A 24,488-nucleotide genomic window follows, 5' to 3' on the forward strand; every position below is an offset into this window, starting at 1 on the left:
AATGGTTATAACACAAACATTTCTGAAATTACATCAGCAGTCATTGTAAGCTCTAATTCAGGTAATCATACAATAAAAGTTGTAGCAACATTAAATGCAAGGTCCAGCCTAACCAGAGTTTGTATTGAAAGTTTTGAAGTTTTTTTTATAATCTCACTAAACGTCATTATGGAAAAGAAAATAAGATTTGCATTTTGTGGTCTAAGGAGACCCCAAAGGGCATCAGAGCCACTGAAGAAGGTTTCAACTATGGCTACTGTTCTAATATGGGAAACAACTTGTCCACCAGGGGTGCTGTACGATTGGCGGCCTCGATCTGTCTTATTTTTCGTCTTTTTTTTGTTATTTCAATGTGTTTTTAAAGTTTGTGTAAATGATGCGGTTCGTTTTCGGGTCGTCTCTCCGGAGCTGGAGGCCTCCTCGGAACTGACTTTGAACCTCACCGCGGGGCGTGGATTTACCATCGGGGCTGATCACTTGCCTGGGATCGGTCCAACCGTGGCTTGCGGATTTTACCATCAAGGGCTCGCAGTCTCGGGAGAGACAGAGTCAGGGAGTTCCAATGACACAGAGGTTCGACCAGCCCCAACCCAGGGTCCGATCGCTGTCGGAGGAGCTGAGATCCCCCTCCCTGATCTCCCCGATGCGGAGGGCTCGACCGCCGGCTACGGGGGTAAGATTGTCCCGTCAACGGAAGGCTCGAGGCCCCTGGCCGCGGGAGAACAAAGAAGGGAAGAGATTGAACTTTTTTTTTGCTTTCCATCAGTGAGGAAAGTGGAGGAGTCACTGTGGTGGATGACTGACTTGGAAAATAAAGTTCCTCGTATGTTGCAAAACATACTTGGCTAATAAAGTATTATTGTATTGTATTGTATTGTATTGTATTGTATTGTACACAAGATGTTTGTGCAGCAATGTGATCACTGGTTCTCTCGATTTGTTAATTGACAGATTAATGTTGGTCGCTTCTTTCCCCAAAATAGCACCAAGGAATCTTTGATGCTTGGCCTTACATTTGAAAGGCAGCACATTATCCTAAGAGTGTCAGCCTTAACTTTAAGTAGTATGCCCACTACAGCTTGTGCCCAGTTAATGAGCGCCAGGCTTATGCCCAGCCAATACATACAAAGGATCGTTTGGGAAACCAGCGGGATGGATTTGATGTCTGTTGTAGGGCTGCCGGTGACAATTCTTGACACTTGTTAGAATAATGCCACATCAAATCCAGAATGAATGAATACATTCTAATTAGTGAATCTTTTCTTGAGACATACTGTCTGGATCAGCAACAGTTTTTTTTTTTTTAAGTCAATAACAATTAAAGCCTCGTCTGCATTAACATCTTTCAAAAGAATATCATTAGCTTGAGATAAGCTCAGGTTAAATTTGTAAATGTCAACTTTTCTATTAAGAAATACAAAACAAGATTAGAAAGGCTTCCCCACATTATATATTCCTATGGGACAACCCACCTCTGCAAGAATTTTCTGCCATGAGGGAACTCTGCTTCCGGCCACATTTCTGATCTTTCAACTGTTCAAAGTACAGAACTCTGCCATAACCCAAGAATGGCGTGCAATTTCATTTAGACACCAAGAGGAAATCATAATTGTGGAGCATTATTGTGGGAACTAACTGGAACCACAACAGTGCAAATCAAATTATTTGTTAGTGTTCTTCACCATTCTCGTTCCGTGTAGGATACAAATAAATTTCAAGCATTGATGCAATAAAGAGAAATTGGAGAAATACTTTATAAAAGAACATGTTTATAAAATAAGGAAGATGAAGCCTCATGCGGAACATTATCACCAATATGTTTGTTGAGGGAACATGTTTGATGATTGACGCAGTACCTTTCCTATTGATGTAATTACCCTTTAGTTCATACAGGTAGAACAAAGTAAAGTCGACACTTAAGTCAACAGATAACAGGACATCAATCTTAAGAATCAAATGGTGATGCAAGACGTTGATTATTGATTGCTATTGTTTCTTTGTAATATTTGGAGCTGTCCTTTTTTTTAAAAATGGGTTAAGACAGGTGCTGCTTATATGGTTGTACCATTGTTGCAGTTAATACATGATTTTCAAAGACAAATATCTTGATCTTTTCAAAGACCCACAAGAAGATAAGAAGAATGCTGACATATTGGATCCAAGCAGTCTTTATCATTTCCCAGAAACCAGGTCGATAAGTAAAAAAAACAATTAAGGAACAATAATCAGCAAGAAGATAATTAACACTTAGGGAAAAATTAAACACATAAATGGAAGGTCCAAAATTATTTGTTACTGATATTGATCAGAAAAAAAAGTTTACCTGGCAGGATCACAAAGGTCCAAAGTTTACTATAATTTTTTTAATCAAAGATCTAATAACACCAAGGAGTAAGCATGACAGGCAAGACAGATAGACAGGTAGACACAAAAAAGCTGGAGTAACTCAGCAGGACAGGCAGCATCTCTGAGGAACGTTTTGGGTCAAGACCCTTCTGAAGAAGTTGGAATTACTTCAGCTTTTTGTGTCTATCTTCGGTTTAAACCAGCATCTGCAGTTCCTTCCTACACAGATAGATAGGTACATGGCTTGGGGATATTATAGCTTTAACAGAAACATTGCTGAGGGAGGGACAGGATTGGCAGCTCAATGTTCTGGGTTCCAGAGGGATAGAGGTGGAGGTAGGAGCGAAAGGGAGTTGCATTTTGGATTGGGCAGTATATCATGAAAATACTTAAGATAGGTCATTCCTGGTTGAATATGGGTGGAATATAGGCTCTGTGGGTGGAATGAGAAATAAGAAGGGAATAATCATTTTTATGGTATTGTGCTATAAGCTCCTCAATAATCAGCAGAACTTAGAGGACAGGATATGTAGGGAGAGCACAGGTAGCTGCATGAATAATATAGTTGTAAGAGCAGGGAATTTCAAACTTTCCAAATATTGACTGTGACGGTGCTAAGGGCTTGTATACAATGCTGTTTAATCAATGTGTTCAGGAAATTTTTCTCAATCAATATGTCGATAGCTTTACTAAAGAAGGGAAAAAATAAATCTCCTCTCAGGAAATAAGGCGGGGCAGGTGTCTTAAGTGTTTGTTGGGGAGAACTTTTGGACCAGTGACCATATTTCTATTTTATAGCCATGTTAAAAGGATAGGGCTGGTCCACAAGTTTAAGTCTAAAATTGGGGAAGGCTACCTTTGATAGTGTGAGACTGGAACTTGCAACAAGTTGATTGGGAAATCTGTTTGAAAGAAAATAAATGTCTGTCAAATGGGAGGCTTTTCAAAGTGAGATAGGGAGCTCAGGCATGTTAGAGTGAAGAGCAAGCCTGGCAAGAGTAGGACACCCTGGAAGACAAGATATTGAAGTTCTGGTCACGAAAAATGAAGCTGCAAATGTCAGATACAGGCAGCTGCAATCAAGCTGAAACACTTGAGAAGTAAAAGCAAGAGTAATTAAGGCGTGAATTGTGCCCCTTAAAGATCAATAAGGTAATCTATGCGTCGAACCACAATAGTTGGGCACGGTCATAATGAATAATTCATTGGCGGTGATAGTTGCATTATTGAGAGCCACGGGTGAGATGCTGGAGGACTAAAGGATGCAAACGCTATTCCTTTATTTAAGTGAGCCTTACGTCACTGTGGGTAGGTTACTAGAGGGGTTTCTGAGAGATGGGACCTATATGCATTTGGAAAAGGAAAGGTTGATTAGGAATGTCAGCATAGCTTTGTGCAAGGACAATTGCGGCTACTGAATTTGATTTGAGGTTTTTGAAGATGTGGTAATATTGTCTATATTGGTAATAATGGACATTGGTAAGGCCTTTGACAAAGCATCAACCCTGCTTTGGAAGGTTTGATCACGTGGGACCCAGAGCAAGTTAGCCAATGGGATTAATAAATGGCTTGAAGGTAGGAGACAGAGGGTGGGGTGGAGGTTTTTTTTCCAGACTGGAGGCCTACAACTTGCGTACCACAGGGATCAGTGCTGGGTCCACTGTTGTTTGTTATTAACAATTTGGATAACCATGTAGGTGGCATGGTTAGTAAACTTGCACAAGACAGTAAAATAGTAAGATTAAACGAGAACTTACCAGTTTGAAGTTTGATCTGTATTTTATGAGGAGTTACGATGAGGGATTACGAGAAGAACCCGCTCAGCGCGCATGCGCGGCATACTTCCAAGCAGCGGTGTGGAATCACAGATAGACACAGTTATTGAAGTAAACATAGTAAAGAAAAGGAGACATCAGTTATCAGTTTGACCTATATTATGAGGGTGGGAGCAGAGGGCACGTAATCCCTCATCGTAACTCCTCATAAAATACAGATCAAACTTCAAACTGGTAAGTTCTCGTTTAATCTTACCAATTTACTTCGGAGTCACGTGAGTGACTACGTGAAGACTTCAAAGCTCTGTGATTTCAAACCATGTAACAGTTTTATTTCACTCACTGCCGAAGTTCTTGAGGGAGGAAGTCTGTTATCGTAACCAACCAATGAATCTGTTTTACGAGAAACAAAAATGGTATTTAGTAACAATAACAAATTAAATTGCTCCCCCGGGCTTAAATTAAATATTTGCAGTTTGTAAAAAATTTCTGCAAACAAGTCAGGTTTCGTCAACGGCTTATTGTAAAAATTTCTGAATGTCGTTTCCCTCGACCATTCTGCTGTCGTCAGAATATGGTCAACCGGTACGTCCATTCTTTTGGCCGTTGATGTAGACGCTGCCCTGGTGGAATGAGATTTGAAAAAAGTTAGTCTATTCCGGCAGCCTTTAGTACCTGCTTGAGCCATCTTGCAATTTTTGTGGCTGACCCATAAGGCTTTTTCACTCCCTCTGATGTTATAGGTTGTGTCTATATAATATAGTAGATAGGTCATGACACACAACCGCGGCTCTGGCGGGTAAGCCCGGAACACCACAACTGGATTGGCTATACCTGGCCTGCTCTGTTCTACCAGACCCTGGATGATGAACGAGATCTGGTCTGGGGTGGTCACCATGTTGTCCAGTCGCAATCGATGTAGTGACTGGACCCTCTGTGTGGATACAAGTGCCATCAACATGAGCGTTTTCTGGGTAGTTTGTTCGAGGCTGAGGGATCTGGCTGGTGGCCATCCCCTGAGGTACATCAGGGCCACACTGACATCCCATAAATGGGTATACCTTGGTCTAGGGGTTTGATGTTATAGATGCCCTTCATTAATTTGACCACCAGTGGATGGGATCCCATCGGCTGTTGTCCTGGTGCTGGTTTCAAATAAGCAGACAGGGCACTCCTTGCTGTGTTGACGGCACTGTAGCTGATTCCTCTTTGTGGTGTAGGCAAGCCAGGGACTCCAGTGCGTTGGTGACTGTTGCTGTTGTGTACGTGGTCCTTGTTTCCTGGCAGTACTTCTCGCATTTCTTGATGCTGGTTAAGTACTGCTTCTTAGTGGATGTTCGAAAGGGATGCTGACATGGTGTTGATGGTTTGTTCTGACAATCCCAGTTCCAGATAAGGTCTGTTTAAAACCCTGCAACCCATGAGTTTGATTTTCTCATGGCATGGGTGGCTTATGCCTGATACCGGGTGAGTTAACAACTCTGGGTCACTGGGGAATACCATCGGTGTTTCAACAAACATGTCATGCAGTACTGGGAACCATGGCTGTGTAGGCCAGTCGGGTACTATCAAACCCTGATGCAGAGTCCATCTGTATTTTTCGTAGTACCTGACTGATGAGGCAGAAGGGAGGGAAAACATAGAAGAAGGAATTTCCCCAATCCAGCGTGAAGGCATCTACTACCGCTGCTGCCTCTGGGTCTGGTTCCCAAGCGACATGCATAGGTGTCTGGTGATTTAGCCTTGATGCAAATAAATCTATATCTGGCGTGCCATATAGCTTGATAATTTTTGCAAATACTTTGGGTTTTACATCCATTCGATGTTGTCATTGAATTTGCCTGGTGTCTGCCACTGTATTTAGCTTACCTGATAGGTAAGTTGCTGACAGCCAAATATGTCTGAAGAAGGGTTTCGGCCCGAAACGTCGCCTATTTCCTTCGCTCCATAGATGCTGCTGCACCCGCTGAGTTTCTCCAGCAATTTTGTGTACCTTCGATCTTCCAGCATCTGCAGTTCCTTCTTGAACACAACAGCCAAATATGTCTTTTTGACACACCATTGCCAAATTGTGTTGACCAATTTGTTGCATGATAACGATTTTATGCCTCCCATATGGTTAATGTAGGCCACCACCGTAGTATTATCCATTTGTAACCGTACATGCAGTGATGCATATTTGATGTGTATGCTTTTAATCCATAAAAGGCACCCAACATCGCTAAATAATTAATGCTCCGTGTAAGTAGTAATGATGACTTTAGGTTAGTCCATCTACCACCTGTTAGATAATGATAGGGCTGAAACTATGCCAACTGTTTTGATATAGTTTCAGTGGGTAATTTCATGACCCGATCATAATGACCTGCATGATATTTTAATGCCTGTACCTTTGCTCTTTGTAGATTTTATAATGCAATGGTCCGAATTGTGTAGCCAGGAATGCTGCTACCATTTTCCCAATTACTTTTGCTACTTGTCGAATGTACCATTAAATTGTGGCATAATTGTGCCAATTCAACCGTTTTGTCTTTTGGCAAAGTTAGTCATATGGACTGAATTAATTGTGAAGTCTAAGTAGTCCATGATAGTGGATGGCTTCAACTTTGATTTATCTGGATGTAAAACAAACCCCAGGGTTTCGAAAACTGTTTTGTAGCTGAAATACAGCTGGCATAGCCAATTCCATGGTCTTCTTATTAGTTTTGCCAGGGCTGGTTTTAGTATCTTGATGAATAACCTTGAGCTGACGTTACCCCATGGGGTAATGCTTTAACTGTCATAGTTGCCCCATCCAGGTAAATTTTAGGTATCTGCGTAGATCCTTTTGAATGGGTACTGAATAGTAAGCATATTTGAGGCCAATGCTTGCCATAAAGTATCCTTAGAAATTAGATTCCTTATTTTACATTTTCTTGTAGGCACCGGACCCACCTACCTCCATGGATATGGGCATTTCTTCTGTCTCTTCTCAGACCAGCGAGTCTGGCGCGTTGTCTGACGTGGCGGTGATGTTGGGGGGTGGCGCATTTTCCATGGGGTCCTGCTCTGGGCCGTGGTCTAAAAGACTCCTGGGCATTAAAAAAAATGCGGTCCCCGAGCTTTCACCAGTCCCATATGGTAGACGTCGACTGGTGGACGCGATGGGGTGCTGCCGCTTGGGTATTGTATTTTTGGGGTTTACTCGTCCTGGGGCCTGCCCTCATGAGGCCGAAAGTTTATTCCCATGAGGTTTTTTGCCAAAGAGCAGTGAGGCTGACTCAGTGGCTGGGGTTTAGCACAACCCAAATTCGGGATTTAGGGCAGGTCTTATGATTTATATACGGAGGTAATTTATCTCGCTCTGCGTGTTGCACAACAGTGCGAGAGTGATTTGTTAGTTAGTGGTCATCTCCGTATTGTCCACAGAAAACGAGCAAATGGTGTGATGGCTGACGTCAGGAGCCTGAGGATTCGCTGCAGTATCAGCTCCTGTCCGAGTATTTGTCCCGACGTGCCCCCAGATTTGGCTGTTGAGTGCCGGCACTTTGAAGGATTATAATTCATTGGAGTTGTACATTTTAAGCCTTATTAACCACCTGCTCCTGTAGGTGCCTGTCGGAGAGGTGGTCAACGCTGGCCGTTAGTTTTTAGGCTCTAATGGCCTTCCTGCACGTGGGGTAGCCACGTAGCGGTCCACAGACACCCAGCAGCTCTTCATGTTCCTGCACCCCTGGCATACTCCCGAATTCTTCAGCCAGCGACCCCCTCTTCATGACCAGCCCAGCCCTGGTCACCCCAAAGCTAACCACACTAAGGAGGAAGTGATGGGCAGTGCCTAGGCACTGTGGAGGGTATGCCTGAACCCTCCAGCGAGACTGCCCCTCACGTAGCGTGTCTCGCAGGAGCTCCTGCTCCAGGAGCCGCTCCAGGAGCCGCTCCAGCGGCTCAGGCGGCTGTCTCTCTCCCATACGGGTGGAGAGACGTCCCCTCCGACAAGTCGGAAGCCACCGGCCGGATGCCTCTTCGGATGGCTAAACATCCAGCCCGCATCTCAGGCACTAGCGGGACTGGGCTCGGCGCGGTGATGGGGATAGCGGAGCGCCCGGTAATTGTTCCTACCGCCTGTTGCTGCCCCCCCTGCAATGGAACGCTCCTCCGCTGGAGTCGAGCGGGGGACAGGTTCTTCTAGAGCTTTTATGCCTTGTAGAAGCGAGAGCGCCCCTCAAGCAGCGCGTCCAGCAGGCACCTGCTCCGAGAGCCGCTCCAGCGGCTCAGGCGGCTCTCTCTCCCCCCGTGCGGGTGGAGAGACGTCCCGTCCCAAATCGGGAAAAACACCTGCCGGATGCCTCTTCGGGTGGCTATGCATCCAGCCCGCTGCTCAGGTAATAGCGGGCTGGGCTCGGCGCGGTGTCGGGGAATAGCGGAACATCGGGTAAACGCTCCTACCGCCTGTTGCTGCCCCCCTCCCCGATGGAAAACGTTCCTCCTCGAACGGGGGACAGTTTTGTTCCAGAGCCTTTTTCTCTGCCTGTAAAACACAAGCAGAAAAAGGCTCCCCTGTAATAGAAACCCGACCTCAGGGTACTCACCTGACGGTCCGTTTCATTCTGTAGCGGGAGCGCCTAACTCCCGCTGCAGCCGCTGTTGCACTGCTGGCGTTAATGCCGCGCATGCGCGCTGAGCGGGTTCTTCACGTAGTCACTCAAGTGACTCCGAAGTAAAATTAGTTGCGTAGTTGTCACTGAAGAAGATTTTTTAAGATTACCATGGGATTTTGATCAATTGGGTCAATGGGCCAGGAAACAGCAGATGGAGTTTAATTCAGATAAAGACAAGGTGCTGCATTTTCTTAAGACAAATCAAGGCAGGATGTCAACAGCAAATAGTAGAGCCATTGGCAGTGTCATAAAATAGACAGACCTAGGGATGAAGGTACAAAGTTCCACGAAGGTGGCAACAAATATGGACATTGTGGTAGATGTAAATTACATGAATGCAAACATTCATTGGTCAGAGAACCGAGTACAGAAATTGGGCATCATGTTACAGTCTAAAAGATTCACGTACAACAGCAACATTTAAAATAAAGTTGGACAGGTACATGAATAGGAAAGGTTTGGAGAGATATGGGCCAATGTAGGCAGATGGGACTAGCTTAGATGGGGCATCTTGGTCGGCATGGGCCAGCTGGGCTGAAGTGCCTGTTTCCATGTTGTATGTGATTCTAGTTTCCCTCTCCCCATTACAGAAAGCAACTGCAATTCAAGTAGCTAAAAGATGGGTTATGTTCTGTCTGTAAGCACCAAGGTAAATCATTACATGGTTTCACTTGTGAACCATGTAATTAACTTGTGCTTGCACAGGTAGTCTGCAAATGAGGTATCAGCAGAATAAAAAATTAATCTTTACGGCAACCCTCTCAGAAAGGATTAACAGCAGTTGACAATTTAACCCTATTCCTGTTTCATTCAATTATTCCTGATGGAATTATTCTTCACCTTCTTTTAAGTACATATTGTTTGATACCCTCTGTAAAAATCTATTGATATAATTCTTATCCCAGGGTCCTTAAGCTTTTTAAAGAGAGAATCCCAAACTTCTACACTTGTTTCTAGTCACTGATATAAGATTAGTCCCGTTGCTTAATACTGTGCAATATTTGTACAAAAATGCTTCCTGATTTTTCCGTGCAAATAGTCTAACCTTGATATTCAAATATTACCCTTCCATGGATTTTTTTTCCCCACAAACTGGAAAACAGGTAGCTACCTTTTAAAATTAAACATTGATGAATGTAACAGATTCCCCTAAGAATCCTTCACAAAGAAGAGCACATAAACTATGCATTTAAGTCCTAAAATCATTCTGGAAAACCAGTGTTATGTCTAACCAGTGTTAATACGTCTTTCCTGAAGTGCGGTGGCTAAACTGAAAATAGTGATGTGCATCACTTTTGGTCAAACTGCCACCACCTCTGATTCAGTAAACAGTTGTTACATTAAATATAGTGACAATTTTGTCAACTTTTGTTTTTGCCTTTCCCAAGCAACTACATAAAGACATCAGATGGTAGAGAGAGGGACAGAGGATAGGTGGGATTCTACTAATGTATTTCAAGCCATGATGGATGTGGAGCAAGCATGATGGAACAGCTGTTCTTTTCCTACCCTTCACTTTTGTGTGTTTATAATTCGAGTGCTAATAACCCTGAGAAAATGACATACAATATAATTTCACAGGACGAAAAATATTGGCATCATATAACCATATAACCATATAACAATTACAGCACGGAAACAGGCCATCTCGACCCCTCTAGTCCGTGCCGAACACATAATCTCCCTTAGTCCCATATACCTGCGCTCAGACCATAACCCTCCATTCCTTTCCCATCCATATAACTATCCAATTTATTTTTAAATGATAAAAACGAACCTGCCTCCACCACCTTCACTGGAAGCTCATTCCACACAGCTACCACTCTCTGTATAATGGTTTGTGTCTTTAACAGAATGCAAATTTAATCTACTGAACATCAATTTTCAGTGTTAGATAACATTTCTTTGCATTTAAAAAAAAGGATATGTGATGATTTCCATGGGATATTTGATGACTGCCTTAATAATAAATGGGGCATTGGCAGCTCGGATTGGTGTCCAAACCGTATATTGATTGGCAATAACGGTTGTTACTAAAACCAAGAGTTGGAAAAAAATTAAGATTCAGGGGGTAAAAATGTCACTACGAAGATCATTTTCCATTAGTAATTCAAAAATGCCACTAATAAGAATCCTACCATTTCTTTCTTGATATGATGCAGTGATATCGGCCAGGTCATAGGAACTTGCAAATGGGCTGTCATCGTTAACCACTGAAATCTGTGAAGTAAAATGATTACATGTAATCCAACTTCAAATTTGTTTTTTCCTTCCATATACAATAACACTAGGTTGGTCACTGGTTCAGTCCTTTTGTCAACTCCCCAAACTCAAGACTTCAGAGTTATTTACTTAATTTTTTTTATTTTAAGAATTAGCTCTTGAAATTTTTACCTTCTGATTTTGAAGGTAGGAGTAAAACTATTAATTAGAATACAAATAACCAATTTATTGACACTGAACGCATGGTTGGAAAGTGAGCTACAAGGATACTAAGATGTAGAGGTTATCTGAGTGATGACAGAGCATAATGTGGGGAAAATTTGAAGTTATACATATTGATATAATAATAGAAAACTTTTTTTTATTGCTAATGCAAGAAAAATGGAAGCAAGTTGTCTGTATAGCACATAAAGCAGGTTCTGCCATTTGGTAAAATCATGGTTGATCCTTTGTCACCTACTTTGCTATGCTATACAGGCGACTCCCATGTTACAAGAAGGGGCCTGGATGGTCGCTTCCCTAGAAAACAGGCTGCATCGTGATTTTCTTTAACTCAAAGCTACACATGTCAAAAAATATGAATTAGGAAAAAAAGGTTTTGTTGATTTATTTACCTTTTTTCCCCCTCAGGGAGAGTGAACTCTATTCCGTATTTCAATTTGCTGGACAGAGATTTGCAAATTCTGCAGGGATGAACTTTGATCATCTGAACACCTATAATGGGAGGTCACCTATATCATATCCTCCAATTCATTTAGTGTCCAAAGATCTATTCATCTCAGCCTTGAATACACCTCAGAATGTGCATTTAGAACTACATCAAGAATTCCAAAGATTTATAACTCTTCACCTCAGTCCTAAATGGTTTTCTGCTTAAACTGAGATCATGCACCCAATCTCCAGCTAAAGAAATTATCTACCCGATCAATCTCTCTCAGAATTACTCCTTACTCCATCCAGTAAGTGCACTCCATATACGTGTGGTTTTGAAAATGTATTCACTTAGTCTCACTCTCCATTCTATCTATCTCACCGTGGTACCAGAAATGGGCTGTGATTTTCATTATGTGTCTTCCTCACATTTGATGCATTAATGCAAGGAGCAGCCAGGGCATGCTCAATGGCTTCCAGAAGTAATGCACATCTGGATGCCACTTACCAGATTTTGGTCGATTCATGAGTACCACTCAAACAGGATAGACAGGAGCACAGCAGAGAGCAAGGAAAGACAATTGGATTTAAAAGAATGGGTGACGTTTCGGGTCGAGACCCAGTCTGAAGAAGGGTCTCAACCCAAAACGTCACCCATTCCTTCTCCCCAGAGATGCTGCCTGTCCCGTTGTGTTACTCCAGCATTTTGTGTCTCTCTTCAACTTTAGTAAGTTGCTGTCTAATACCATCAAAGATGGCTTTGCCCCAATAACTTGTTGGTGGTGTATTCCACTGGGAAGAATGACACAAAAAAACATATTCAGTAAGTCTGCCGTTTCTTTGTACCCCATTACTACTTTTCCAGCGTCATTTTCCAGTGGTCCAATTTCTACTCATGTCTCCCTTTTACTCTTTATATATCTGAAAAATACATTTGGTATTCACTTTTGTATTACTAGCTGGCTTGCCTTCATATTTCGTCTTTTCTCACCTTATTGCATCTTCCAAATCACTCCCAGAAACTCCTAAGATTGCTGCTCCACCATCATTCCTGCTAGGGTCCCCTTCCAATCAACTTTTGCTAGCTCCTCTCTCAAGCTTATAGTTACCTTTCCTCAACAGTAAAACCGATACGTCCAATTTCAGGTTCTCCTTCACAAACTGCAGGTTAAATTAAATCATATTATAATAACCACCTCCTAGGGGTTCTTTCATCTTCGGCTCCCTAATGAGATCTGGTTCATTACACAACACTAAATCCAGAAATACCTTTTCGCTAGTGGACTCGACCATGAGTCATCTTTTAGGCATTTCCACAAATTCATGCCATTACCAACAAAGTTTTCCCACTCTCCCTGCACATTGAAATCCCTTATGACCACTGTAACATTGCCTTTCTTAAATGCCTGTTCTGTCTCCTACATCCTGGCTACTATTTGGAGACCTGTGTATATAACTCCCATCAGGGTCTTGTTACCCTTGCAGCTTCTTAACTCTTCCCACAAGGATTCTACATCTTCTGATCCTATGTCATTTCCTGCTCAGGACTGAATTTCATTCCTTGCCAACAGAGCCACCCCCTCTGCTCACCTGCCTGCCTTGCCAATAGGATGTGTATCCTTGAAGGTTCAGCTCCCATGTCTGATCCTCTTTCAACCATGACTCTGATGCCCACAATGTCATACCTGCCAATTTCTAACTGTGCTATAAGCTCTTTCACCTTATTAGTGTATTTCAGGGGTGGGCAACCTACGGCCCACGGGCCGAATGCGCAGGCGGATTTTTTCCCCCCATAATCATCAGCTCTGGCTGTACCACATCCTGCGAAAAGCCGCCGGCACGGCCGCGCACCTTCAGTGAACACGTTTAAGAAAGAACTGCAGATGCTGGAAAAATCAAAGGTAGACAAAAATGCTGGAGAAACTCAGTGGGTGAGACATTGCTGCCTCACCCGCTGATTTGATGCCTGCCATCCAGGGCGGGATCCATGTGAACACGTGATAGATGTGGCCCGCCATCCGCTCACAGACATGCGTCCTGGCCCCAATGCAGAACAAGGTTGCCGACCCCTGGTGTATTCCTTGTTCTACTTATTGTTGGAAATATCATTACCATGTAAAATGTTTACTCTGTAAGCATCATGCAAACACGGAATTTTATTGCACCCTGGAGTACAAGACAGTAAATTAATCCGAATCTGATTGAAAATACAAGATACCAACTTCATTTCCAAATACAGATACGTCAGCCCTAACCCCACTGCACCCACAATCCATTCAGTACACAATCTTTTTGGCTTTGGGCACTTCAGAATTTTACAGGTTGTCAAACAAAACATTTATTTTCTTATTACACCACATCTTGTTAAAGCACCATTATAGGCAGCATACAACCTTTATGGCCAATTATTTGTACAAACAGAAACTTACATTGTAGCGTGTATCAAGTCCTCTGTGTTTAAGCGGCTCTTGCTGATGTAACTTTAGGTCACCAATCACAGTAAGCTGAGATCCAGAAATGGGAGATGAGAAGTGGACATATGCCATACTCTGCATAATGAATGTCGACATCCTCTGAAACCAAAGTTTTAAAAGATTTAAGCTACTATGAGCAGTCATTAAACTACAAATTGAACACCGATTTTCCAGCACCCTTAGTTACAGAGCCTTTCTGGATTATCCATTTTTCTGGACCGACAGAGGTCACATGATAATGATATGACAATACATCCTTGGCTCGCTAATGACAACCCTCCCGTGTCTCTAAAGCACCATGGCGTGCCAGAAACTTAAATAAAATAAATATAAAATGTGAACTGAATGTGAATAGAATGACCTGCCGGCCCATCCTCAGTTCCCACAGACTCCCCGGCCATTTAAAGCCCCAGCTTCCGACCCCACTCCTGACTCGCAAGGTGCACCAGCGAGCTCTTCTTCACCCACCAAAAGGGCACAAAGAGCTGGGGTAATTCAGTGGGTCAGGTCATCTGGAGAAGACGGATAGGTGACATCCTCAGACTGATTCAGTCGGCTGAGTTACTCCAGCATTTTGTGTCATTTCACTTTTTTAAAAAAGGCGCCGATGCAGTTGTTGCGGCTCACATTGTAGCTCCAGCTGACAGCACTTTCTTTGGGTGCCCCCTCTCCTCCTCCCCAGCACCCAAAATCACTGACAAAACACATAGTGCTGGAGGAACTCAGTGAGTCGGGCAGCATCTGTGGAGGAAATTAACAGATGACGATTTGGGACACAAAAGGAAAAAGGGTGAGAATGACCCTCAGCAGGAATGACCCTCAGCTGCAGCGTATGGCTTGAACCAACGGTTGTCTAGTTCATTTTCTTTTACCTTGGATATTTGCAAACTGATACACAACCACTCACCTCACCGTCACGGAGCTGGCCGAGTCCAGAGCGGGTGGAGCGGTGGTGGACGCTGCTGCGACCCGACCCCCGGAGATTCGGTGGCTGCAACTGCGGGTCTGGCGGATGGCGGCACCGGGAGCCCGCGGGTCCCTGGAGGGAGACCGCTTTTCAGGGCTCCCGCAACGGCGACTTCTCCCGCCCGAGTTGCGGGGTTGAAGAGCTCCTGGAGCGGGGCCTACATCACCGCCCCGCGCGGCTTGGAATGGCCGCGGGACTGCGAGCGCACGCCGGGGGCTCTAACATCAAGAACCCGGTGTGCGACCTTGCATCACCCGGCGTGGCCGCGGGACAATTCGCCATCGCCCGCCGGGGGCTTTGACTCTGACATCGGGGGGGAGAGTGCAGTGGAGAGATAAGTTTGTGATGGATGTTTATGTAAATTATGTGTCTTGGGTCTATTTGTTTGTAATGTATGGCTGCAGAAACGACATTTCGTTTGGACCTCAAGGGGTCCAAATGACAATAAATTGAATTGTATTGTATTGTAGAACATCAAATATATTTCTTCATTTCTAACACTAAATTAGAAACCCTCAAACTCGCTATACTCCAAGAGTGCGGAATCACATGAATTTACGAACTACCTGATAATACGGGGGGGGGGGGGGGGGGGGGGGGGGAGAGGTGGGGAGGGGAGAGGAGGGGGGGGGCGGGGGGGAGAGAGAAATGGGGAGAGGGAGAGGGCCGCGGGAGCAGGGAGAGGGGAGGCAGCGAGCGAGGCGAGAGGGATCGACGGGCGGAGGGAGCCAGAGGGGAAGGAGAGGGAGTAGCAGAGGGATGACGGCAGAGGGAGAGGGAGAGGAGAGGGACGAGGGAGAAGGGAGAGGGATGAGAGGAGAGGGGAGAGGGAGACGGGAAGAGGGAGAGGGGAGAGGGAGAGGAGCAGAGGGAGGAGGGGGAGGGAGAGGGGAGCGGAGAGGGTGAGGGGAGGGGGAGGGGAGAGGGAGAGGGAGGGGGAGAGGGAGAGGGAGGGGCGAGGGGTGAGAGGAGGGGGAGGGGGGAGGGGAAGGCGAGGGGAGGAGGGGGAGGGGGAGGGGAGAGGGGGGGAGGGAGAGGGGGGGAGGGGGGGAGGGGGAGGGGGAGGGGGGAGGGAGAGGGAGGGGAGGAGAGGAGGAGGGAGGGAGGGGGGAGGGAAGGGGAGAGGGGAGGGGGAGAGAGGGAGAGGGAGGGGAGAGAGAGGAGGGGGGGGGGAGAGGGGGGGAGAGGGAGGGAGAAAGAGAGGGAGAGGGAGGGGGGAGAGAGAGAGAGGGAGGGGGAGGGGGGGAAAGAGAGAGGGGGGGGGAAGGGGGAGAGGGGGGGGGGGGAAGAGGAGGAGGGAGGGGGAAGGAAGAGGGAGAGGGGGGAAGAGAGAGGGGGGAAGAGAGAGGGGGGGAAGAGAGAGGGGGGGGGAAGGGGAGAGGGGGGGGAAGAGGAGAGGGGGGAAGAGAGAGGGGGGGGAAGAGAGAGGGGGGGGGAGAGAGAGGGGGGGAGAGAGAGGGGGGGGAGGGAGAGGGGGGGGGGGGGAGAGGGGGGAGAGAGAGAGGGGGGGAGAGAGAGGGGGGGGAGGGGGGGGAGGGGGAGGGAGGGGGGGGGGGGGGGGGGGGAGGGGGGGAGAGGGGGAGGGGGAGGGGGGGAGAGAGAGAGGGGGGGGGAGAGGGGGGGGAGAGAGGGGGGGGAGAGGGGGGGGGAGAGGGGGGGGGAGAGGGGGGGGGGAGAGGGGGGGAGAGGGGGGGGGAGAGGGGGGGGAGAGGGGGGGGAGAGGGGGAGAGGGGGGGGAGGAGAGAGAGGGGGGGAGAGGGGGGGGGAAGGGGAGAGAGGGGGCAGGAGAGGGGGGGGGGGGGGGGGGGGGGGGGGGAGGGGGGGGAGGGGGGGGGGGGGAGGGGGGGGGGGAGGGGGGGGAGAGGGGGGGGGAGAGGGGGGGGGAGAGGGGGGGGAGAGGGGGGGGGGGAGAGGGGGGGGGGGAGAGGGGGGGGGGAGAGGGGGGGGGGGGAGGGGGGGGGGGGAGAGAGGGAGGGGGAGAGAGGAGAGGGGGATTAGTGTATGTAACAAAGGGTAGAGTGACTGAATGCCTCAAGTTTCATTTAATCTGAGAGAGACAGGGTTGATTTAAAGATTATAGGCCATGCTATGACATTTGTTTTTGTGTTTTGAATGGTGACTCAAGTAACAGCCAGGTATTTACGCATTTTTTGAAGGTATTTTATAAAATCCTTCATAAGAGATTACTGACTAATGTCAAAGCTCATGGAACTGAAGAGTTTGGTTGAGCAGCAGGAAACGCAAAGTACAGAAAATAACCACGTACTCTTGGTCGAAGTCATTTAAATTCTATGGCCATGTGCAGAAAACAAATATAATGTAATGCTGTCCTTAATATCTGCAACAATGGAAAATGAGAGAAAATCGCCTAAAGGTTAGAGATTATCTTTTTTTTTTTTGTACTCATATGTGTATAGAATGTTAAAAATTTAGAACTCCTCAGCAAAAAGCACTTAACATTAGGTTAATTTTAAGTTTGAGACTTTTGTTACCCAAAAGAATGTGAGCCGAGGCATACACGTGATTTGATTTTTAAAAAGGGTTTGGAATGATGTTTTGGCTTTTGATTTTGTCCTTGTTTCAAATAGATGATATAATAATCAGGAACAGAAGGTAATGTGGAATTTATAAAGTAAAGTGGTCCATGAAACTGTGGTCCTTAAAATTAGTCACAGATTGCTGGCCAGAAGGGCTTGGTATATTGCCTTCGCCCCACCACATCTGGTAGAAAGGACTGGGTTAGCATGATAATCAGATTGTGGAGCACTCAACAACATCCACAATTTCAAACACCATATCTGTTGTGCACTGTATGGTGCCTGCAGAACATTCCAAGCAGTGGAACCATTATTTAACCATGTCAATGCATTATGTTTAAGAAGGAACTGCAGATGATGGAAAATCGAAGGTAGACAAAGACAAGGTCTTCTGCAGACAGTGGTCATTGACAAATCCACACCTGACTCCTGAAGAGTGTTTCTGATCTGTCGGCATACGTTTGGGCATTTTTCTTTATTGTAGAGAGAATTCTTCTGTCATCAGCTGTGGAAGTCTTCCTTGGCCTGCCAGTACCTTTGTGATTAGTAATGCCCCTGCCCCACTTAGGAAACCTGAACGGAAACCTCTGGAGACCTTGCGCCCCACCCAAGGTTTCCGTGAGGTTCCCGGAGGTTCCGGTCACTCTCCATGAGTCACCAGAGGTTTTGGTCACTTGCCTGGAAGGCCTCGACCGAAGCGTGAGCTGCATCTACTGATTAAAGATCCTATAGGATCTTTGCTACCGACCACACACACACACACACACACACACACACACACACACACAGCGAAGGTGGGGGCCAGGGACAGCGGAGGAGCACTGTCTGCGCGATGAAGGCGAAGGTAAACGGCTGCCACAGAGCACGGTAAGTCCTTTAGAGAGCGCGGGAGGGAGGCAGAGAAGGGGAAAGAAGGGGAGAGAAGGACAGAGAAAGGGAGAGAGAAGGGCAGAGAGAAGGGAAGAGACGGGGAGAGAAGGGGGAGAACGGGTGGGGGGGAAAGGAGTGGAGACAGTTTTAAGAAGTTTAATAAAGTTAGCGGGCATTTTACCTTCCGGCGGATCTTCTAGGTCCTGAAAACCAAAGATCTAATAGGATCTTTGCTGAAAACTCCAATGAGCCAATCAAAATGGCCGGTCAGCGAAGGAGATGGCCTTCGACTGCCTGTAAGTAAATTGCAACCCCACTCCACTGGCTTCGACCAAACGGCAACCTATTTTTAGTCGAGGCCGTTTTTTGTTTTTTTTAAATAATCGCAGGAACATAGAAGAAGCCTCGACTACGGAGAAACCACTTTCCACCATTAGGGAGAGTGACTGGAACCTCCGGCAACATCACGGAAACCTTGGGTGGGGTGCAAGGTCTCCAGAGGTTTCCGTTCAGGTTTCCTAAGTGGGACAGGGGCATAAGCTTACCAGTGCTCTCTTTCTTAATGATGTTCCTAACTGTTGATTTTTTTTCTATTACAAATTTCAAATTGTGGAGTACAGAGGAAAATAAATAAATGATGGATTTTTGTCCCAAACATTGTGGAGGGCACTGTATTTTGCCCTGAGATGCAACCAGTTCTGGAGCATGTCGGCGGTTCTCACTGGGATATTTTTGGTCTCTCAGTCATAGCTGTATCCAGTGTTCACAGCTATTTCTTTATTGCCCATGGAGTTATTCGTCGATTTTACAATGATGGCAGTGAGCTTAGGAAGAATCCAAAGTGTCCCTTGTTGTTGGAACTAACATTGAGAATGAAAATATTTTGGAGCCTTCACTTCCAAATCGATGTTCAACTATAATCTGTGGACCAATTAAACGTCCTATTTTATGCTGCCTTAGCGGCTCAGGATGGAGGCATGCAGTGCTTTCGTTTAATATAAAATGACAGCTCACATTTGTAATGTGTTCTTCCGCATGCCTCAATGATCCAGGGTTGGTAGGATGGCAATGGTAACAGGATCAAGGATTCTGTAGCAGCTACTCTTCCCAAGACAGTTAAAAATGCTGCTCGTGTAAGAGGTGGACTTGTAAAGAATTAAAGATATCAAGGTCAAGTTTAAGATAAATGTCAGGAAGTATTTCTTTCAACATACTGTTGTTTATACTTTGTATAAAGGATTTTCAAAAGGTCGGAGAAGTCCAAAGCATAAGAACTGATAAAAAAACATAAGGGCATGATGAGTGGTGTACTTATGAGAATGAGATAAATTTGTGAAAGGTTGTTTCATTCAAATTTGTAAAGTAGAATATCCAGAACTACAACAACCAAAGTTATCTTTCCAGAATTCAAAGTTAATCTATTTACCAAACGCACCTTTATTCACTAAAAGTATTTGGCTACAGAAGATCTAATAATAGTATTCCTAAAAAATATGCACGTAATTTCAGTTTGTTATCACAGAATAATATTATAGTAATAATATTATTGTAATAAATAAAGTACCCGCAATAAAGTAAATTTCAATGCAAGAGAAAGGGGAACCATACCAAATACTTACAAAAAGCTGATATGAAAAAGTCAGAAGAAATTGCACACTATATACATGCTCAGATGGTTGAAGTGGAAGCTCTAGACGAAAATTCAGAAGATCCATTTTCCCATCATGATTTTTGTCTTCCTCCATTGCCTATAAAAAGATAAATGTATCATATTAAACTTAACATTTCTTATCACATTTTGAGAATGCAGAAGCATGTAAAAACATTAGTCTACAAATAACACATCATGTAATAGCATTACACATTATCTCAGTAAACAAACTAATACATTTCACCCCTGCCATCTGGAAGAATGTAAACTGTAACATCCAGGTTCAGAAACAGCATTTTCCCTACAGCCATTCGACTATCTTCTATATTACTAAAAGTCTGATCTTGACCGCTTTTGACTTACTGTGCTGTGATTTCCGAGAGAACGCCGCCACTTACGGCCGGCATTTTTGGCCACCTCGCTCAGAATACCCCTCCGCCGGACTGGACCGGAGGATTTTTCCCATCGATGAAAAATCAGAGAGATATTAATGTTTAAAAAAATGCCATTCTCTCTGCTGCCCCAGCTGGCGGGAAGGGGAAGGGACTATAAAACCCGGAAGTGTCGTGCCTCACTCAGTCTTTGCGAGATGGAGGAAGCAAGAGGGTCACGGCTCTCTGAACTGCGAATAACACTGAACGCACGTCTACTCCACAGTGAGTGCCCTTAATGTGGTTCTAAAATGCTCCGTGTCTGGTGAGTGTCTTGGACGTTATTTAAAGCATGTTTTTGCTTCAGCACCAGCAGCCTCTACAGGAGGCTTTAAACATTAATTTTACTCACTGTATATTCAACACGTTCTGAAGTTACTTGCCATTTTAGTATTAGGTGAGTGTGTGTGAGTGAATGAGTGTGTGCGTATGTGTGTGCGTGCGTGCGTGTGTGTGTGTGTGTGTGTGTGTGTGTGTGTGAATGAGTGTGTGTGTGTGTGTGTGTGAATGAGTCTGTGTGTGCGTGTGTGGGTGTGAATGACAAGGAGCAGAGTGGGGGGGGGTGGTGAAGGGAGGAGGGGTGACTGAGTGAACTGCCAGCGTACCAGGCGCGAGTGACTGCACTGCCAGCCCACCAGCCGTGAGTAAGTGAACTGCCAGCCCACCAGCCGTAAGTGACTGAACTGCCAGCCCAATAATCCATTCAGTCCACCCTCCCCCCCTTCTCTCTCACAGTCTGTCACCTGTTTTGGGCAGAATTTCTGGCAGTTTCTCAGCTGCCAGCCTGCCAGGTCCGAGTGACGGTACTGCCAGGCCTCAGTGACTCACTGCGATGTGATTTCCGAGAGAACGCCGCCTCTTACGGCCGTCATTTTTGGCCGCCTTGCTCAGAGCCCCCCTCCGCCGGACTGGACCGGAGGATTTTTCCCATCGATGAAAAATCAGAGAGATATTAATGTTTTTTTTTTAAATCACCATTCTCTCTGCTGCCCCCGCTGGCCGCAGGGGGGAGGGACTATAAAACCCGGAAGTGTCGTGGTTCACACAGTCTCTGCCAGACGGAGGAAGCGAGAGGATCACGGCTCTCTGAGCTGCGAATAACTCTGAACGCATGTCTACTCCACGGTGAGTCCCCGGGATGTGGTTTTCAGCAAATGTGTTTGTTGTTTGCAAAGTGGTTGTCCAATTAGGTTGGCTTTTTAAAGGGCTTGCTTGCAAAAGTATACGGATGGATAAAGCGTGAATAAAATTTTTATTAGATCAGGACTGTGTTTAATTTCAAAATTGGCGCTCATTCTGTGATTTTCGCTTAGTTGCAAGATGGCGCCGATGACGTCATTTCCGGTTAGCAGCATGCTGGCGCTGAGCGCGTCATTTACGGTTTGTGGCAAGAAGCGAGAGGGTGATGTCAAGATGGCACCGAGTGTAGGCGCCATTGAATAATTCAAGAGAGCTGCTCTGTCTATGGTGAGTGTGTTTGTTGGATGTTATGCTTCAGCAGCAGCAGCCTCTACAGGAGGCTTTAAACATTTGTTTTACACACTGTGTATTCAACACGTTCTGAAGTTACTTGGCATTTTAGTATTGGGTGAGTGTGTGTGAATGAGTGTGTGTGTGTGTGTGTGTGTGTGTGTGTGTGTGTGTGTGTGTGTGTGTGTGTGTGTGTGTGTGTGTGTGTGTGTGTGTGTGTGTGTGTGAATGAGTCTGTGTATGTGTGTGAGTGTGTGTGTGTGTGAATTAGTGTGTGTGTGTGTGTCTGTGAATTAGTGTGTGTGTGTGTGTGTGTGTGAATTAGTGTGTGTGTGTCTGTGAATGAGTGTGTGTGTGTGTGTGTGTATGTGTGTGTGTCATTCAGTCCACCCTCTCCCCATTCTCTCTTACAGTCTGTCACCTGTTTTGGGCAGAATTTCTGGCAGTTTCTCAGCTGCCAGCCTGCCAGGTCTGAGTGACTGTACTGCCAGGCTTCAGTGACTGAGCTGCCAGCCCAAGAATCCATTCGGCCCACAATGTCTATACTAGCCCTCTGGAAACCAGTACCTTCAGCCCTCAACACCTATACTAGCGCAACGGAACCCCCCCTACTGGCCAGCAATATTGGAATTGGAGGAGAGGTGGAATATTGCGTTGGTTGACCTGCCCTCCCGTGTGATGCTGGGACCCAACGGGTCCCACTTAGTCTAGTTAAACACTACAATCTAAATAAGTTCTGAACTACACAGATTATCATTGTTATTATTGCACTATTATTGTTTTATTGTGTACATATGTGTGGGTGTGCATATGATCTATATATGTGTATTTGTGAGTATGTGTATATATCTATATAATTAAAAGTCTCATCTTAACCACTTCCTGTCTGCGCTGTAAATTAATTTTAGAAAAACCGCTACCCTGTATCATTGTGATTTTTGGCCATCTTACTCACAGTCCTCCTCCGCTGAGCCAGCCCCGAGGATTTTTCCCATCGATGAAAAATAAAAAAGTTATGAGTGTTTATAAAAGATCAGCTGATTGGTCCTCGCGCCTGTCAATCACAGCGATGAAGGTAATGCCCCCTCCGTGGGGGGTGGGGGGAACAGGACTATAAAACCCCGGATGCCGGGACATGAGTCAATCACTCTGCAAGATAGCGAGGGGGAGGCCACGACTGTCATTCTAAGCTGTGAATCAACTGAACTGTAAGTCTGCAATGTACTTGCAATAAAGGATTTGCAATAAATGCCCTTAATGACAATGCCATGAGTTGTTTGGCCTGCTGCCCTGCCTATGCTTGAAAGTGCAGTGCTTAATTGGAAGTTAAATGAAATGAAATGACAATGCCATGAGTTGTTTGGCCTGCTGCCCTGCCTGTGCTTGAAACTGCAATGCATTATTAGGTCCGACTGTGTTTTGTCCAAAAGTCTCGCTCATTTCATGACTTCCGCTTAGTGGACAGGTCGTGCTGAACGGTGAGTGCAGAGGTCGCACTGATTGCGTAATTTCCGGTAAGAGCAGAGGTCATACTGATTGCGGAAGTGCCGCTGATTGCAGAAGCCCCACAGTGGAGAGAGCCATGTGAGTAGATTCAAGAAAGTTTACTGTCATATATATGGTGTGTGTGTGTGTGTGTGTGTGTGTGTGTGTGTGTGTGTGTGTGTGTGTGTGTGTGTGTGTGTGTGTGTGTGTGTGTGTGTGTGTGAGTGAGTGAATAACCTTCTCCACACCCAAGGTTATCTCCTACAGCTATCCATGTCTACAGGCAACAGCAGCCGGCCAAAATCCATGCCTTAATTGATATAGCAAATAACACCCCATCATTTATCATCCAATGATCAGAACGGGCAAGAGGAGGTCTAATCACCTGCCCTTGAAAAACAAATTCAAACTTATCACCTAGACATGTGCTGCTTCAAGAAAGACAGTAGTTTGCAACTCATCTACCCCTTAAATCATACAATCCCTACACCACTGTCACATTGTGACTGAAGTTTTCATCATCTCGGAGAGGCACTGCCATAATACACCCAGGCCTCTTCAACACCTTCCAAGCCTCTAACCTTTATCATCCAGGTGGGGAAGAACAACAGATGCACAGTAATATTAATATTTAGCTCTTGTCCAAGTTACATGGCATCCTGACGGAAATGTATGTAGATTTCTTTGTGAATGGATTAAAATCCTGGAAATCCCTACCTATCAAGAGTTCCTTCACAACTTGTACTATTGTTGTTCAAGACAGTGCCTCACTGCCATCTCAAGAGAAGCTAGAAGTATGAAATATATACTGGCCTTTCCAATAGCAACACCTCGTGTATTAGTTAAAATTAAACATGTCTTCCTAACAAATTATTCTGAAATAACTGCGCCACATAAATGCTTTCAATTATTTCTGAATTATACATTATCAAAAAGCTTGCTGATACTTATCAATTAATCTAATCCAT

The 24,488-nt window shown here is 45.4% G+C and overlaps 1 protein-coding gene across 1 annotated transcript in view; it reads right to left on the minus strand.

Moving 5' to 3' along the window:
- Positions 1-792: 792 nt before the first annotated feature.
- Positions 793-24,488, minus strand: part of tmem231 (transmembrane protein 231) — a 29,555-nt gene continuing 5,859 nt past the window's right edge. Inside the window, exons 3-7 of the mRNA XM_033035722.1 lie at positions 20,103-20,231; positions 14,065-14,208; positions 10,900-10,981; positions 10,689-10,794; positions 793-2,198 (exon numbers count right to left, since the gene is read on the minus strand). Coding sequence (XP_032891613.1) covers positions 2,036-2,198; positions 10,689-10,794; positions 10,900-10,981; positions 14,065-14,208; positions 20,103-20,231 — 624 coding nt within the window. The 3' untranslated portion in view covers positions 793-2,035. The remainder of the gene's footprint in view (positions 2,199-10,688; positions 10,795-10,899; positions 10,982-14,064; positions 14,209-20,102; positions 20,232-24,488) is intronic.

The sequence above is a fragment of the Amblyraja radiata genome, chromosome 17 (genome assembly GCF_010909765.2).
Source record: "Amblyraja radiata isolate CabotCenter1 chromosome 17, sAmbRad1.1.pri, whole genome shotgun sequence".
Lineage (NCBI taxonomy): Eukaryota > Metazoa > Chordata > Chondrichthyes > Rajiformes > Rajidae > Amblyraja > Amblyraja radiata.